The 14190-nt window shown below is 34.2% G+C and overlaps 2 protein-coding genes across 3 annotated transcripts in view; one reads left to right on the forward strand and one right to left on the reverse strand.

Annotated features, from left to right (window-relative positions):
- The first annotated feature begins 429 nt into the window (after positions 1–429).
- LOC130814262 ((S)-8-oxocitronellyl enol synthase CYC2) lies at positions 430–2020 on the forward strand. The gene has a single exon (XM_057680358.1). The coding sequence runs from the start codon at positions 494–496 to the stop codon at positions 1634–1636; it is 1143 nt and encodes a 380-aa protein (XP_057536341.1). The 5' UTR covers positions 430–493; the 3' UTR covers positions 1637–2020.
- Positions 2021–2139: 119 nt separating this feature from the next.
- LOC130814261 (ABC transporter G family member 31) overlaps positions 2140–14190 on the reverse strand; it is a 12353-nt gene continuing 302 nt past the window's right edge. Inside the window, exons 1-23 of one of the 2 annotated variants that reach the window (XM_057680355.1) lie at positions 14038–14190; positions 12587–12707; positions 11812–11900; positions 11128–11212; positions 10376–10538; positions 9781–9857; positions 9548–9692; positions 8872–9173; positions 8501–8782; positions 7902–8218; positions 7632–7792; positions 7458–7561; positions 7217–7367; positions 5573–5635; positions 5375–5496; positions 4957–5289; positions 4579–4869; positions 4406–4489; positions 4127–4260; positions 3809–4036; positions 3121–3380; positions 2767–2933; positions 2140–2406 (exon numbers count right to left, since the gene is read on the reverse strand). The exon at positions 14038–14190 is cut by the window's right edge and continues 302 nt beyond it. In XM_057680355.1, the coding sequence (XP_057536338.1) occupies positions 2140–2406; positions 2767–2933; positions 3121–3380; positions 3809–4036; positions 4127–4260; positions 4406–4489; positions 4579–4869; positions 4957–5289; positions 5375–5496; positions 5573–5635; positions 7217–7367; positions 7458–7561; positions 7632–7792; positions 7902–8218; positions 8501–8782; positions 8872–9173; positions 9548–9692; positions 9781–9857; positions 10376–10538; positions 11128–11212; positions 11812–11900; positions 12587–12707; positions 14038–14190 (4099 nt within the window). The remainder of the gene's footprint in view (positions 2407–2766; positions 2934–3120; positions 3381–3808; positions 4037–4126; positions 4261–4405; positions 4490–4578; positions 4870–4956; positions 5290–5374; positions 5497–5572; positions 5636–7216; positions 7368–7457; positions 7562–7631; positions 7793–7901; positions 8219–8500; positions 8783–8871; positions 9174–9547; positions 9693–9780; positions 9858–10375; positions 10539–11127; positions 11213–11811; positions 11901–12586; positions 12708–14037) is intronic. The other variant, XM_057680356.1, reaches the window with a different exon arrangement.

Below are 14190 nucleotides of genomic sequence, written 5' to 3' on the forward strand. Positions count from 1 at the left end.
GTAAACTAATTGATATTTATAAACAAATAAGATTTTACTTGGTAATCGTCCCTTCTAGATGTTCTCTTTTATTTCAATCTACTCTAGTTAATACTTAATAGTCAAACCTTGAACAATAGGAGTATTCCATAATTTGCTTAATGGCTATAAAAATGGTAAGAAGCGTCAATTCTGTTTCTGAAAAAATTAGCTAGTTGGTAATTATAATATTATTATCGTCCAGGTTCACATGAATTATGCAAGACTTTACAAATCATAAATCCTCACAACCATTAATTCCTCCAAACTAGGAGAACTAACCATTACTTGATTATAATAATCCCTTAATTATGGTGATTAGGTACTTCAGTAAATAGAACATTATTTATAATCTATTAATGATCACATTAATGAGCAAATGTTAAAGCTGTGCCTATTTATAGATGTTCTTACACTCACAACCAACTCATTCCAACAACTCCAAAAACAAGCTTCTTTTTCAAAGCCAACAAAAATGGCACTGAAAAAAACCAAGCAAGATCAGAAAGGAGCCTCTACAAAGCGAGTAGCCGTGATTTTTGGTGTCACGGGACTCGTAGGAAGAGAGCTAGCTCGAAAGCTGACCACGAAATATTCATGGAAAGTTTACGGCATTGCACGAAGAGAAGACAAACTCTTCCTCAAAAAAACCAGTAATTACCATTTCATTTCCTGTGATCTTTTGTGCAAGTTAGATGCACAAAAGAAGCTATCTTCATTAGAAGACGTGACCCATATCTTTTGGGTCACATGGGCTTCTCAGTATCAGCTTGATACAGCAGAATGCTGTGACCAGAACAGAGAAATGATGTCAAATGCATTGGACGCAATCCTTCCGAAAGCGGAGTCTTTAAAGCATTTTTCTCTTCAAACAGGAATGAAACATTATGTTCCATACAACTTGAGAAATATCGATATCGAGTTCTATGATGAAGATTGTCCTAGAGCTTCTATAGGGTATAATTTCTATTATGTCCTAGAAGATTTGCTTAAGGAGAGATTAAGTGCTAAGAAGGTAGATTGGTCAGTTCAAAGACCGGGTTTAATAACAGGGTGTTCAAACAGAACTTTGTACAATTTTATGGGTTGTATTGCTGTTTATGGCAGTATTTGTAAACATTTGAATCTACCATTTCTGTTTGGTGGGTCAAAAGAGTGTTGGGAAGAGACTTGGATTGATGTCTCGGATGCTCGGTTAGTAGCCGAGCAACACATTTGGGCTTCTAGTGATGATCAAGTAACATCTATCAATGGCCAAGCCTTTAACACCATAAACGGGGCTTGTTTCACATGGAAAGAAATATGGCCGGTTATTGGGAAAAAGTTGGGGTTAGAAGTTCCTGAAGACATTTTTTCCTCCGAGTTCCTGTATTCAAAGGCCATGGCTGATAAGGCAGGAGTTTGGCGCGAGATTGTGGAGAAGAAAGGGCTGTTAGAGACGGAGATGGATGAACTGGCAAACTGGATGTTTTTGGATCAGCTGTTTCGGTGTCCCTTCAAGTTGTTAGGAACACGAGAAAAAGCTGATCGTTTGGGTTTCAGAATGAGGTACACAGAAGCATCAGAATCGATCTCCTATTGGATTGATTCCATGAGAGATGCGAAACTTATACCTTAAAATCAGAAATGAAGACACAGACAGAGATCATGCTCTTGTTAAAAACTTGGCAATATACTTTCATAAACAAACGAAACTGTACTGTAAAATTCTTGGCCTCAACAAAATATGTTTGTGCAAAAGTCATTTAAGTGCATATATCTAAGAATTTCTTCGGTTCTTGTTAACCAACTAGAGTAGTCAAATTACACACAACATATGCATAAAAATTACTTATTTACAATTAGGAAGCTAAAAATGGCATTGTCGGAAATGCGATCCTCCCAAGTCTTGAACAACTGTAAAAGAAATTGTCACTAATCGCTAAGGTATCTAACTTTTGCAAAGAAATCATAGCACTTGAGCGTTATGAAATGAATATGTTGTGCATAATTGTTTGAGTTACATGCTCGTAAAATCATCATAAGATGTGGCGAACAAAATTGGATTGGATTCTGCAGAATCCAGATGTGTACTGCGACTCGTTCCAACTTTCGACAAGAATACTTCAATAAGACTAACAATCATCTTTTCTGGAAATCGAGGAATCTGATGGAGCCAACGAAGGTACTGGCAAAGAGGAACACGAAGCAAATACAAATTGCAGCTGAAATGCCAATCATTCTAGAACCATAACCATATTGGAGATCTATATACTCTTTGATTGAGCCCTTAAACCCGTCTCCTTCTATGATGGTTTCAACATCGCCTAGCTGTGATGAAATGATTCCATGGAGTGTCCATGCTACAGGGCAAATATAATAAAACCAAATCCACCAGCCAGGGATAAACTAACAAATGAAAGAAAAACAAACAATAAGTGTAATTTCAAGGAACTTAAAACCGCAACATTCCCTACGACATTTCATTAATGTAATGCCTTTAAGTGGCTACAACCTAGTAACCCACCTAGGAAGGGTTTGTAAGACTAGATGTATGAAACCTTACACTTAAACAACCAAAGAGGTTGTTTTTTATTGGCCTTTGAAAGTATCATCATATAAAACTTCACATATATAAAAAAATGTAACAAGCATTTTGTAGTAGTCCATTATAATTCGACACCAAAGAACTATATAAATCTTTGACTCCATTGAGAAAACACACAAACTTATAATTGTAGCATTAGCCATAATGAAAGTAACACTTACTTTCTTGGGAATCAGGAATCCTGAAAAAAGATTCCAAAGTGAATAAAATGCAGAAGATATAACGGCAGCCATATGTTGCGTAGGCGTAAGGCCAACCACCATCATTCCGTAGAAGGTGAAGTATGTAAACGTAAGGAACATGAAAACCAGATAGAGCAGAAACTTTGCTGCATATAGAACAATTAATTGTCATTAGATCTAAATTATAATTCTGGAGTTATAATCCCAATATGTGTATTCGATGAGATCAAGAGTTTAATAATGGTTCTAAGGAGTAACAAAACAATTTTCTCAAACATATGGCTGACAATCATTTATATGAATTGAGTTTAGGATGAATAATTCTGAACATACTTAATGTTCTTTCAAAACCAATCATGAAGTATGTGATGATGCCATACGTCAAGGTCTGTACTGCAATGTATGGAACTTCCACAACGGCCTGAGCAGCTGCATATGCGAGTGGAGAGTACATTCCGGCTGCCTTTTCTCGGTAGAAAACTGTTCTCTCAATAGAAACTACAGGTTGTACTGAAGAAGCATTGCTAACTCCCAAGAACATACATGCAGAATGCAAGGCTCCCATTATTGTAATCAAGTTAACGATTGAATCCCTTGAAAGAACAAGCATATAAGAAAACAATTTAACTATGCAGATCGAAAATTTTTGTGTGTTATAAAAGATTATGACATTCATAAATAAAGGGAAAAAAGTCATCACGGATGCAGATTTATTCGAGAATGGAACAATTTATTTACTAAGCAGCATAAGTAAGGTGATCAATCACATATAAATATAAATGTAAAGTCATAGAGCTTTCTCCAAATAGAAACATTGCATATTGGATTGATCACCTTACTTATGTTTCTAAGTAACTAAATAGTTCCATTCTCCAACAAATCTGCATCCGCGATGACTTTTTATTTACTTATGCTGCTTAGTAACTAAATTATATGCATCTGCCCTAACTAGTATGTATCATGTACAGTGACAACCAGCAAAATTCTATGGGAAAGATGTCATTGCATGAAAAGAACTTACCTTTTAGAGCCAACATCCCAAAAAACGGAGCCAAGTATCAATGCACAGACTGTTGTAAAAAGCAATCTCACAGCATTATATTGTGGTGATCTCCAATAAACAATAAGTTGCTTCTGAAGACATAGGCAAAATTGTGATATGATATCTTGAGAGAAATTTGTATCAAATTTTAGTGGTTCTGATCCAGGTGATGGTATACTCATTTTCTCTATAGTAGCTTCTACCGCTCTGCAGTTGAAGAGCAATAAGCATGAAACAATTAAAATTGGTCATGAAATCGCGAATGAGTAAGCAAAAGAAACAAATCCAAAAAATTACCTGAACTGATTGGAGTTTTTATATATGTTGAAAAAGTCATGACCAAATCTCTCTTCAATTGCAGGGGTGGTAACCTCAAGCATCCATGTCGCAGGATTATAGCCATCAGGAATTGGAGGAATTCCATTTATCCCCTGAGAAAAGGAAATACAAATATTAGAATTTTACATATTACATAGTATCATGAAATTATACATAGAAGTCTAATTTTTTTGGTCACTCGAATAATATCAATTATCATTTGTGAGGAAATCCAAGATATTACGGAATCCATATAACCTGAAAATAGTTTATCATAGCTCGAGAATGAAGTCCAAGCTTTCCTCCATATATTACTTGACCACCACGTTTCATAAGAAGCAACTGTATATCAATATGTGAACGGTCAAAAGGGTTTTCACTCTTCAGATTGCAAAAGAGCTTTTAGAGACAAAAAATGTTCATAGACAAACCTCATCAAATGCTTCAAATATATCAATGCTTGGCTGATGTATAGTGCAGACTACTGTCCGCCCCGTATCAACAGTATTACGGACTGTTCTCATTACAATAGCAGCTGCTCGAGCATCAAGTCCTGATGTCGGTTCATCCATGAATATTATTGAAGGATTTGCCACAAGCTCTACCCCGATGGTGAGTCTTTTACGTTGCTCTGTTGATAGCCCACTAGTCCCAGACATTCCCACCAATGCATGCTTAAGATTATCAAGCTCCACAAGTCTCATCACTTCATCAACAAACTCCTGCAGTCACATTGTATCATACTTATTACTTTCAGTTACTAACTAAGGAAGATTTCAAGTCAAATCAAAAGAGTAAAAATTACTAACTTTTTTGGTTTCTTTACTAATTTCTTTTGGGAGGCGAAGCCAAGAAGAGAACCAGAGAGACTCTTCTACTGTCACCTGAGGTGAATGTATATCATTCTGTTCAACATAACCTGATATTCTGGCAAAAGTGTGCTGGACTTTTTGATAGCCAGAGATCCTAATGTCTCCTTCTATGTATCCACCAGTTTTTCTGCCAGCCAGAACATCCATCAAAGTAGTCTTTCCAGCTCCACTTGATCCCACTAATGCAGTAAGAACTCCAGGTGAGAAAACTCCACTCACATTTGACAGAAGCTGCAACCTATTCTCTTGTAAACCTTTTTCCTTCATCGCCTAAAAGATGAGCAATTAGATTAAATTAATGTAAGATGATAACTAGTTATTTTGCACTATGGCATAAATCAATAGAAAATTTTACTTTTGGCATGTCAACAAAGTAATTGACATTATGAAATGTCATATTCAGTGGTAGAAATGGAAGAATCATTCCCTTCTGTTTCTGATTATTGTTAAAAGCTCCAATTTGAATTGAATCTTTGCCTGCATATGTAATATTTTAGCAAATACAGTACTTCTACAGATGTCAATTGGCTTTTTGGAAGATGAAATGACTGACCTCCATTAAAAGCACCATCATCTGAGACCTCATCTGGGACTACAGTCTGTGCTTTCTTAAGAGCTATGACGAAGTACATAAAGAACAAACCCAGTTACAATTAATGATTTGCGAAATGAGAGCACCACTTTGCTTTCAGTCCCTTCAAATAAAAACTGTGTTGTTACGAATTGGGTCCAAGGGTCCAAGAGCATTATTGACTTTTTACTATTAGTTGTGTTTCACTTTTATTAGGGGTTTTATTGTTAGAGTCTTGAATATATATATATATATAGTTGAGTCTTTTATTAGGGTATGCTTGTATGTTTTGGGTGATTATTCACATAAGAGTTTGGGACCACTCGAAGGATCCTTTGTATCTTGTACGTGTAACAGTTCAATAACAAGAATAAGGGAAGTATTATTCAGTTCATTGTTTTTCTGTTTCTTTATTGTATTCTTCTCTATATTCTATTTGGTTCATATCTTTTGGATAATTCTTGGTAGGTGCGTATTATTGCATAACGGTCCATAACAGTTGGTATCAGATCTAGGTGATTATGGATCCGTCTCAGACCAACCGTTTAGATACAGTGGAGGTTAGGTTGCAAGAAATTCGGCAAAATATGCTGGGTTTGGAAAGCAGATTACATGATTTAGAGAGTTCTCAATTGAAGTGTCATTCAACCCAAGATGCCAAACTTGAAGAATTATGTTCCGCAATGGCATTGTTGACTGCAGAGGTTAAGTCATTCGCAGGGGTTAAGGGTAATCAAGATTATGTATCTAATGAATCTTTAATTGGACAACCTGAGATTAGCCCAACTCAGATTGGTACTGGGCATCTTAATGACCGGCAGTTTCGGTCTGGGATTGGGCAGTTTTCGCATCAAAATGAGAAAGTGTTGAACCAAGAAGAAGCCCAAGAAGAAGACAGAACAAGAAAGCAGTACAACAAGAGTGGGAGACAAAATGCAGGTCTTAAAAAAAATGGGAAGAGTAGATTAAGACAAAAAATATAAGAAGGGAATACAGCAAAGAAGAAACAAAGAAGGAAGGTATACATCCACGAGTGGAGGGGCGTGGGACAGAGCTTGCGGAGGCGCGAGGCGCGTGTGGAGAAGAAGGAATGTGAAAAAACGAAAGACAAGAGGAAGGGCTTTGGAAATTCATGAAGAGGGAAAGTTAGTTCAAGTATGTAATGGATCTGGAGGAGGACCGGGAAAAACGACGATGTTGCGGGTGACCGCCGGAGAAGTGGCCGGCGAGTTTTGGAAGTCAGCGGCGGTGGTAGATTGTTTGGAGAAGGTTGTTGTATTCTAGGGTTCGTGGGTTTTCAATGAACTAAGACTGCAATTGGAAAGGAAAAGTGGTTCTGATTTTTGAACATAGAAGTGATGTCAGCGATGACATCAGCATGGGTCCTAATGCAATTCTGACATTTAAATTTGAGGATAAACCATATCATTTCCAAAACGTTTTTTTCAGCCTATTCCTAAAATATTTACATTATTTAGTTCATCGTTCTTTTGTTTTTTGATTGTATTTTTTTCTATATTTTATTTAGTTCGTTTCTTTTAGATAATTCTTGACAAGTGCATATCATTGTATAACAGTCCATAACATGTGGCTCATGAATACGAAAATAAAAGATGAGGTACATACGATGCAAATAGGTCAAGGCTATTGTAAGTATATTATTGAAAAGAAGCGCATAGAGTGATAAGACAATAATCCCAATCCAGTACCAACGACCATCTGTTGGTATAGCATGTAAATCGAGGACCTTCATCCCAACGGAAGAGTTTCCTGAGGGCTGAAAAGGAAAGAAACAAGTTTAATTGTAACTCGCAGAGAAATATATTTTGCATGCAGAAGTCTATGAGTGGTAAGATAGAGGTCCAACCATCATCCATCTTGTTGCAGTGAATTCGTTTACAGAAATTGCATTTTGCGCATAGGATAGAGGTGATATCCAGTATGCCCAAATCCACCATGGCTTAACCATAGCTGAAATGTGAAGAAGCTAGTAAGGATTGGTATAAAAAATACCTCTAAGCTACAATGATAATAAGATTACCTTTTGGAATAATAAATCCACCCAAACATAGTACACAAAGCAACGCAGCCGAAGAACAAGTATTGGCTATGACCATATCTCTTGCTAACGTAGCCACCATTCGAAAAAGACTCAATGCCATTTGATGGATTACAAATAGTAACAACATGAAACGGAAAAACCTGAAGAAGTTGGAGGAAAAAATATGTTGGCATGAGTACTGATTAGGTTGTTTTTTTGTATAAGCCTAAGATTAGCTAGGACAGATGTAGTTTTATAAGCAAGATATACCTTTCAGGTGTAGGATCTAATCCAACCGTGTAATATACAATGCATGACCAAACAACAGATTCTAACACAGAATAGGGAACACGCAAAACCCAGCTCGAAAGTGACCATGCCCACGCAGGATAGAAGCAATTGTCTCTTTGCTTGTAAAAGACCGGAAGTCGAAATATCATGAGAGACAACTCAGAAAGTCCATTAAACATCATGTGTACGATCCCATAGAAAAGGAAGGCAAGATATAGATTTCCATAATCCACACTTGTAGGGTGTAGTCTAGTTCTTAAAAAAGTTGTGCTTGTAACAAATCCCACAAATACTACCTGCCAAATATCAACAAAAAAAAGTGAGCAAAAGCTGATATTCTCTTTAGAGGAACTTCTATAGACTAATCATAATTGGAACTACAAGCATGACTAGAACATTTTGCTATATTCCATACAAATATGAAAATTCTAAAGCATCCAATGTCCTAAAAAGTGCAACTCCCTCCACCTTTATAGTGGATCATGAACTATGGTAATAAAGGAATAGTAAACTTAACACTAACAGTACGTCAAGAACCAAAATATAAATTAGAAGAAATAGTGACAAGATATACATACTTGGAAGGTTCGAAAAATATATAGGAAACTATGCCTGCGGATCAAGAGCACTTCTCGTGAGAAACAAGCCTTAAAAAGCTCCCATTTTGGTACAGCAAACATTGATCTGGAGAGAGCAAAAGGATGGCTCCTCGATTTGTCATAACTAACAGATAGGGTATCTTTTATGTTCTTCCCAAATTGTGAACTCCTAAACGCTTTAGCAATTTTTTCAGTAGTCATGAAACGGTAGGGTTTTGAAGGATCTGCCCAATATTGCTCTTGGTCCTTCCTAGAGGTAACCTAGAACGGGAAAATACAGGATAAAAAATAACAATAAACTAAAAACTAGAAGAGCAAAAGCAAAAATAGATGAGAGTGGATGGCTAAACCTCCTGTAAAAAGTCTGCAACACTCTTGCGAGGAGGCAACTTAAAGCCTATTGATTCGAAAAAAATCAACACTTCATCTCGAGGACCATGATAGATCATATGCCCTTCAGATAACAACATCAAATCATCAAAGAGTTCAAATGTCTCAGGTGCTGGTTGAAGAAGAGCCATGAGTACAGTTCCTTCCATTTGGTGAACAAAGTTCCTCACAGATTTGACTATCTGGAATGTAGTTGAGCTATCAAGCCCAGTGGATATTTCATCCATGAAGAGTGTTTTCTTAGGACCGATAATCATCTCTCCTGCATTCCAAACAACAAGGTATTAAACATCAGTTCAAAAAAGTGTTAGAACCACATGCTGAACATGAAACATGTTTTAACTTATTTTCATAATACTTTTCTTTCCTTGTCTCCTCCTCTTAGATGAAGATCTTATATTTTCCTATGATGTTCAATTTATTAGGAGACATTTGTTACCCATCACCGTTCAACAACTAGTGATCAAATAGTTAAATTATGATTTATCTTCGAACTAACTTTTGCATTTTTTTGACCTTTTGCTCATAGCCTCAATGGTACATAATCTTAATGATGCACATATATTGTTAGCTAGCTAGTAGTAAAACACATAACTGAATGCCACCAAGGGAAGGTGAGGTGAAACAATAGACAACCTGAAGTAACTCGCTTTCTTTGACCTCCTGAAACCCCTCGAGTCATGTCATTACCAACAATTGTATCTGCACATATATCAAGGCCAAGAACTTTCAGAAGGTAATCTGTTGAAATGCTATGTTTTTTTTCACCAACAGATAATGCCTGCAAATATCATCATACAAAGTCTTAGTATATTGTATACAGGATCTACAGACAGCGCACAAGTCATATCAGAACTCAGAAGCACAACCTTCATATATGCATCAATTTCTGGGCTGGGACGTATTTTTGTTTGTTTCTCCAATCGAATAAGTTCCTCCATACATCCTATAAAGGAAATAAAGCTTCATTGTGGAAATTAAAATGGTGAAATTGAACGAAAAAACTTCAAACTTAATGCTTTATAGAAACAATATCTTGACAGATATAAATCACAAACATGAAATACAATATGGTCATACTGTTCCATCTTTGTCAAATTATAAACCAAAGTATGAAGTGGCAAATAACATTACATTACAATGTCAAGCCAGAGTTAATTATTTCATTACATTTATTTGGCAGATACTAACTTACTGCTAGTGAAGCCTCTTACATAATTTCTACCTGGTGTAAATTGTGCTCTAAAGCTAGTGACAAGTTTCCCCTGTGTTTCTTTGAAAACACATCATGCAATTCATTCAACGTGACACTACAAGTAGAAATGATTGAAACTTGGAAAAACCTAAATGTTAGTTGAACTTAGGTTTGATCTTCAACTATTACAACCAAAAAAAAAAAAGAAAAAGAAGCAATTAGTGCATATCTTGTATTAACTCTACTACCGATATCATATCAGACTTTACCTGAAAAACATTTACTTGCTCCTTGGCATCTAGCAGCAAAATCGAAAGTTTCCCTCACAGTAAGCTCGGCAATGTGATTATCAGTTTGACTTATATAGGCAGAGGTTCTTTGAACACAAAATTCATGCATTTCATGGCCATTGTAGGTGATTTTTCCACTGCTCTGTAGATGAAATTGTTAATAAAAATAAAATCAGTAGTTATCTTTACATATACAATCATAACTGATATACATTTTCTTTAGAAAAGTAAGCACTAATGATACAAAAAATTGCATTAGGCACAAGAAGATTTTCTTGAAATTCAAGTGATTTCATTTATCCACCAAAATATTTCACTTTGATAGTAATGAACAATGGCAACAAACTAAGATAACAAAAAGTTGTATTTAATTCACATTAGTTCACATTGACAATCACGGAGAGGCCTAATAAGATAAAAGAAAACAAATTTAGAGGATTAGTAAAAAGATACATGTTATGGAAACCTTATAGGGTTTCATTTTTGATTTGCTAACTAAGTTCAAGGTAACAACGTCAGTTAAAATACTACCAAAACAAAGGTTAAAAACATATTTGTCTTGTTATTAGATGATCAAAAGTATGGTGGAAATAAACAATCTTTAGATGAATGGAAATCAACGTAATGTCACAGATCAATAACAACGCAGTAGGTATTCACATGGACTTTAACAAGAAAGTAACTGAGACAGAAAGCTAAGTATACTACAACAAATAAGTCAAGTTCAACACCTTTAAGCTATTGTCAAGCTTTCCAGCAAGAGCTAGTAGCAGGGTAGATTTGCCTGATCCAGGAGGCCCCAAAACCAATGTCATCCTGAAAAATTCCGAAGAACTAATGAGGAAAGCAACTAATACCAAAATCACGATATAAAAAACTCAATATAAAAATATTACTAAGTTGCATGCGATACATGATTGATTACATTTACTCTATAACCTAATCTTATAAATGGGCAAGATAATTAGATAAAGTTTATTAATTCTCATGTTACATGAGATATCCTCTCACTACAAATAAATGGCAAAAGGGCAACGGCACATGGCCTTGCCCTTTGATCGCTATAATGGAAAAAAGTGGACTGGTTACCTCCCATGATCTTGGTTACCTCCTAAGAAAGTAACTTCACTAACTAGTACAAGTTTTCACTATGCATGGTTGACATAATTCATGCAACGCTTGTGCTCATTGAGAAGATGCAAAACATAAAATGAAAATTGTTATTCAAAGCATTAAATTTTTCCAATATCTAATTGGGAAAATTCCTATCCAGATAAGTATTTTGCAAATGAGAAACCAAATATTCATTTTGTTTGTTTACCCCAAACATAAACATAAACAAAAATATAAGTCGACATATACTTCCAATTTACTTGAAATAAAAAAGGTACAAGTCTAGCAATTAAGACATTTACCTTCCAGGTTTGATGTACCCATTGACGTTATTCAATATAGTTAATGTATATCTTTGAGGACGAAAAATCCTCAAAAGTTTTAGAATACCCTGTTTTAAAAACAATAAGCATAATCACTCTTAAAGTGCCCTCAAAAAGAAAACAAGTATGTCAACATGTATTATAATGCGTCCAATTATCTTGCCTCAAAATATAATAATACGCAAATTCTTGCAGATAAGTATGTGTATAGAAATATATAGTTTCTCCTGGCCTCTTTGAATTATGGATATTTCTACTCCCTCCATTTCATAATGTTCTTCCAGAAAATGTTCACGGGAATTAGAAAAAATAGAACCGTTTAGATGGAATATGATATATTATTGAATAATAAATATAATGGAGTAAAAGTAACAAACATAACACAAAAAAATTATCAAAATAAAATTTGTGAAAAATATGTGAGAATCATAAGCACTACAAAAATATTAAAATAAAATTAGCGAAAATATGTTTGCACTATAAGCATAAATAAAATATTATACGAATGAACAAGGTTAATTATCTCCTAAATTTGTGATAAAAGTAGAAAGATTATTTTAACGAAACAGAAACAAATAATTATTTAAATTTGTGACTTTTACCGTGCTAAATATATTTATTTTGGTTATAATATACATTTTCAAAGGCATGAGCAATAAAACTTTTATATTGGTTAGTCGTTAGTCGCCTTTCATGGGACAAAGGAGTAATAGTTCCACGAAAGTTATAAAGGGAGGTTAATTAGCTCTCTAACCTCAATCTTATCACGAGCATAGTTAATGAGGGTAGGCAAAGCTCTTTTCCCCGTCTGAACTTCTGCTGTAACATTCAAATTTTCAAACCTTACTTCTACGTTCGGCAACTCCAATCCAACTCTACAAATTTAGCACAATTAAGCAAAGTTACACACTCAGTAATCCATTAATCCTATTCTAAATAAAAGTATAGAGATTATCCAAGATTACAATGAAACGTTTGACGTTCTACCTTTCACTTTGAATTTATCCAAAAATACCCAATAATAATACTTAAATAATTAACTAAGCTATATAATACGAAACTTCTTTCTAATAAACACAAATAACAAGTAATTTTTTTTCAATAACCACTAATTAATATTCTCTCCTATTAAACTAATAACTCTTATTTGACTTTTATGAAAGATAAAAATTATAATGTTTTAAATTTTGATAAAGTTGAAATAAGAATAGTATGTGTAAAGACGTAAGAATGTTAAGTTTAAAAAAGATAATTAATAAAGTCAAAATACCTAAAATAGAAATGATAATTTTAGGGGACTTATCGATAAAGAAATAAGATAAGGTAATCTGTGGAATATAGCATATTATTAAAAACTCTAAAAATGTAATTAGGAATCAAAAGAAATATATTTTAGGAAAAAATTGTAAAAGAAATCTAGGAAAAAAAAAATGAATTTTGTTGTAAAAATTATCGTAAAACATTTTTCTTTCAAAAACTAGCTATAATATTTAATTTGTTTATGTTAAAGACTAACTAGTAACTTCTACGATTAAATTATGATCCTGTACTTTTTTTATTGTGAAACTTACGTATAATTATAATTATTTAATCAATTACAAAAATACTTTAATACCATAAAACCTTTGACCTTCCATTGAAATTGAAATTAGGGATTTATGATTGGACTGCAGAGTATAGAGATCATCTCAGAGACTGGATATCTTTTTTGACAGATTGTACTGTCTAATATCCACATTGACATTAATAACGCAAAGAACAAATATTTTGGAGCATAGAAGCAGAAGCAAGATTTTCAGAGCTTAAACACAAAGAATTTTAATTTGGAAGAAATCAGAAATGTAGAATTAACCAGCAAAAACTGCAAATTAGGGTTCTTGAGAAATAAATGAAATGTAATTTACGTGAGATCACTAACATCACGTGTAATCAGTAACACAAATGTGGATACAAACTATTAGAGGTAGTCTTTGACAAACAAAATAATATTTTAGCTAAGTTCTTTTGTGAAAAAGAAAAATGTTACACGAAATTTTTTTTTAACAAAAGTTTGCTTTTTATAGATTGTTTTTGATAATTTTGAAAAAAAATTTAACCAAACAATTTTTATATAAATTTTCACATTTGCAAAACAAATCCTCACCTAAAACACTCAAATTTACATACAAATTCAAATGAAAAAAGTCTTCATGAGCAATTAGATACCTCTTGAAGCGTTCTTTAATACCAGAAACGAGCTTATAATTATCTTGTTCCGGAGTATCAAGAGCTTTCTGAACAAGTAATTCACGATGATTGCGATCAAGTTTAGTAACATCAATGGTGAAAATTCTCTTTCCGCCACTATTAGTATCATCA

The sequence above is a fragment of the Amaranthus tricolor genome, chromosome 5 (genome assembly GCF_026212465.1).
Source record: "Amaranthus tricolor cultivar Red isolate AtriRed21 chromosome 5, ASM2621246v1, whole genome shotgun sequence".
Taxonomy (NCBI): domain Eukaryota; kingdom Viridiplantae; phylum Streptophyta; class Magnoliopsida; order Caryophyllales; family Amaranthaceae; genus Amaranthus; species Amaranthus tricolor.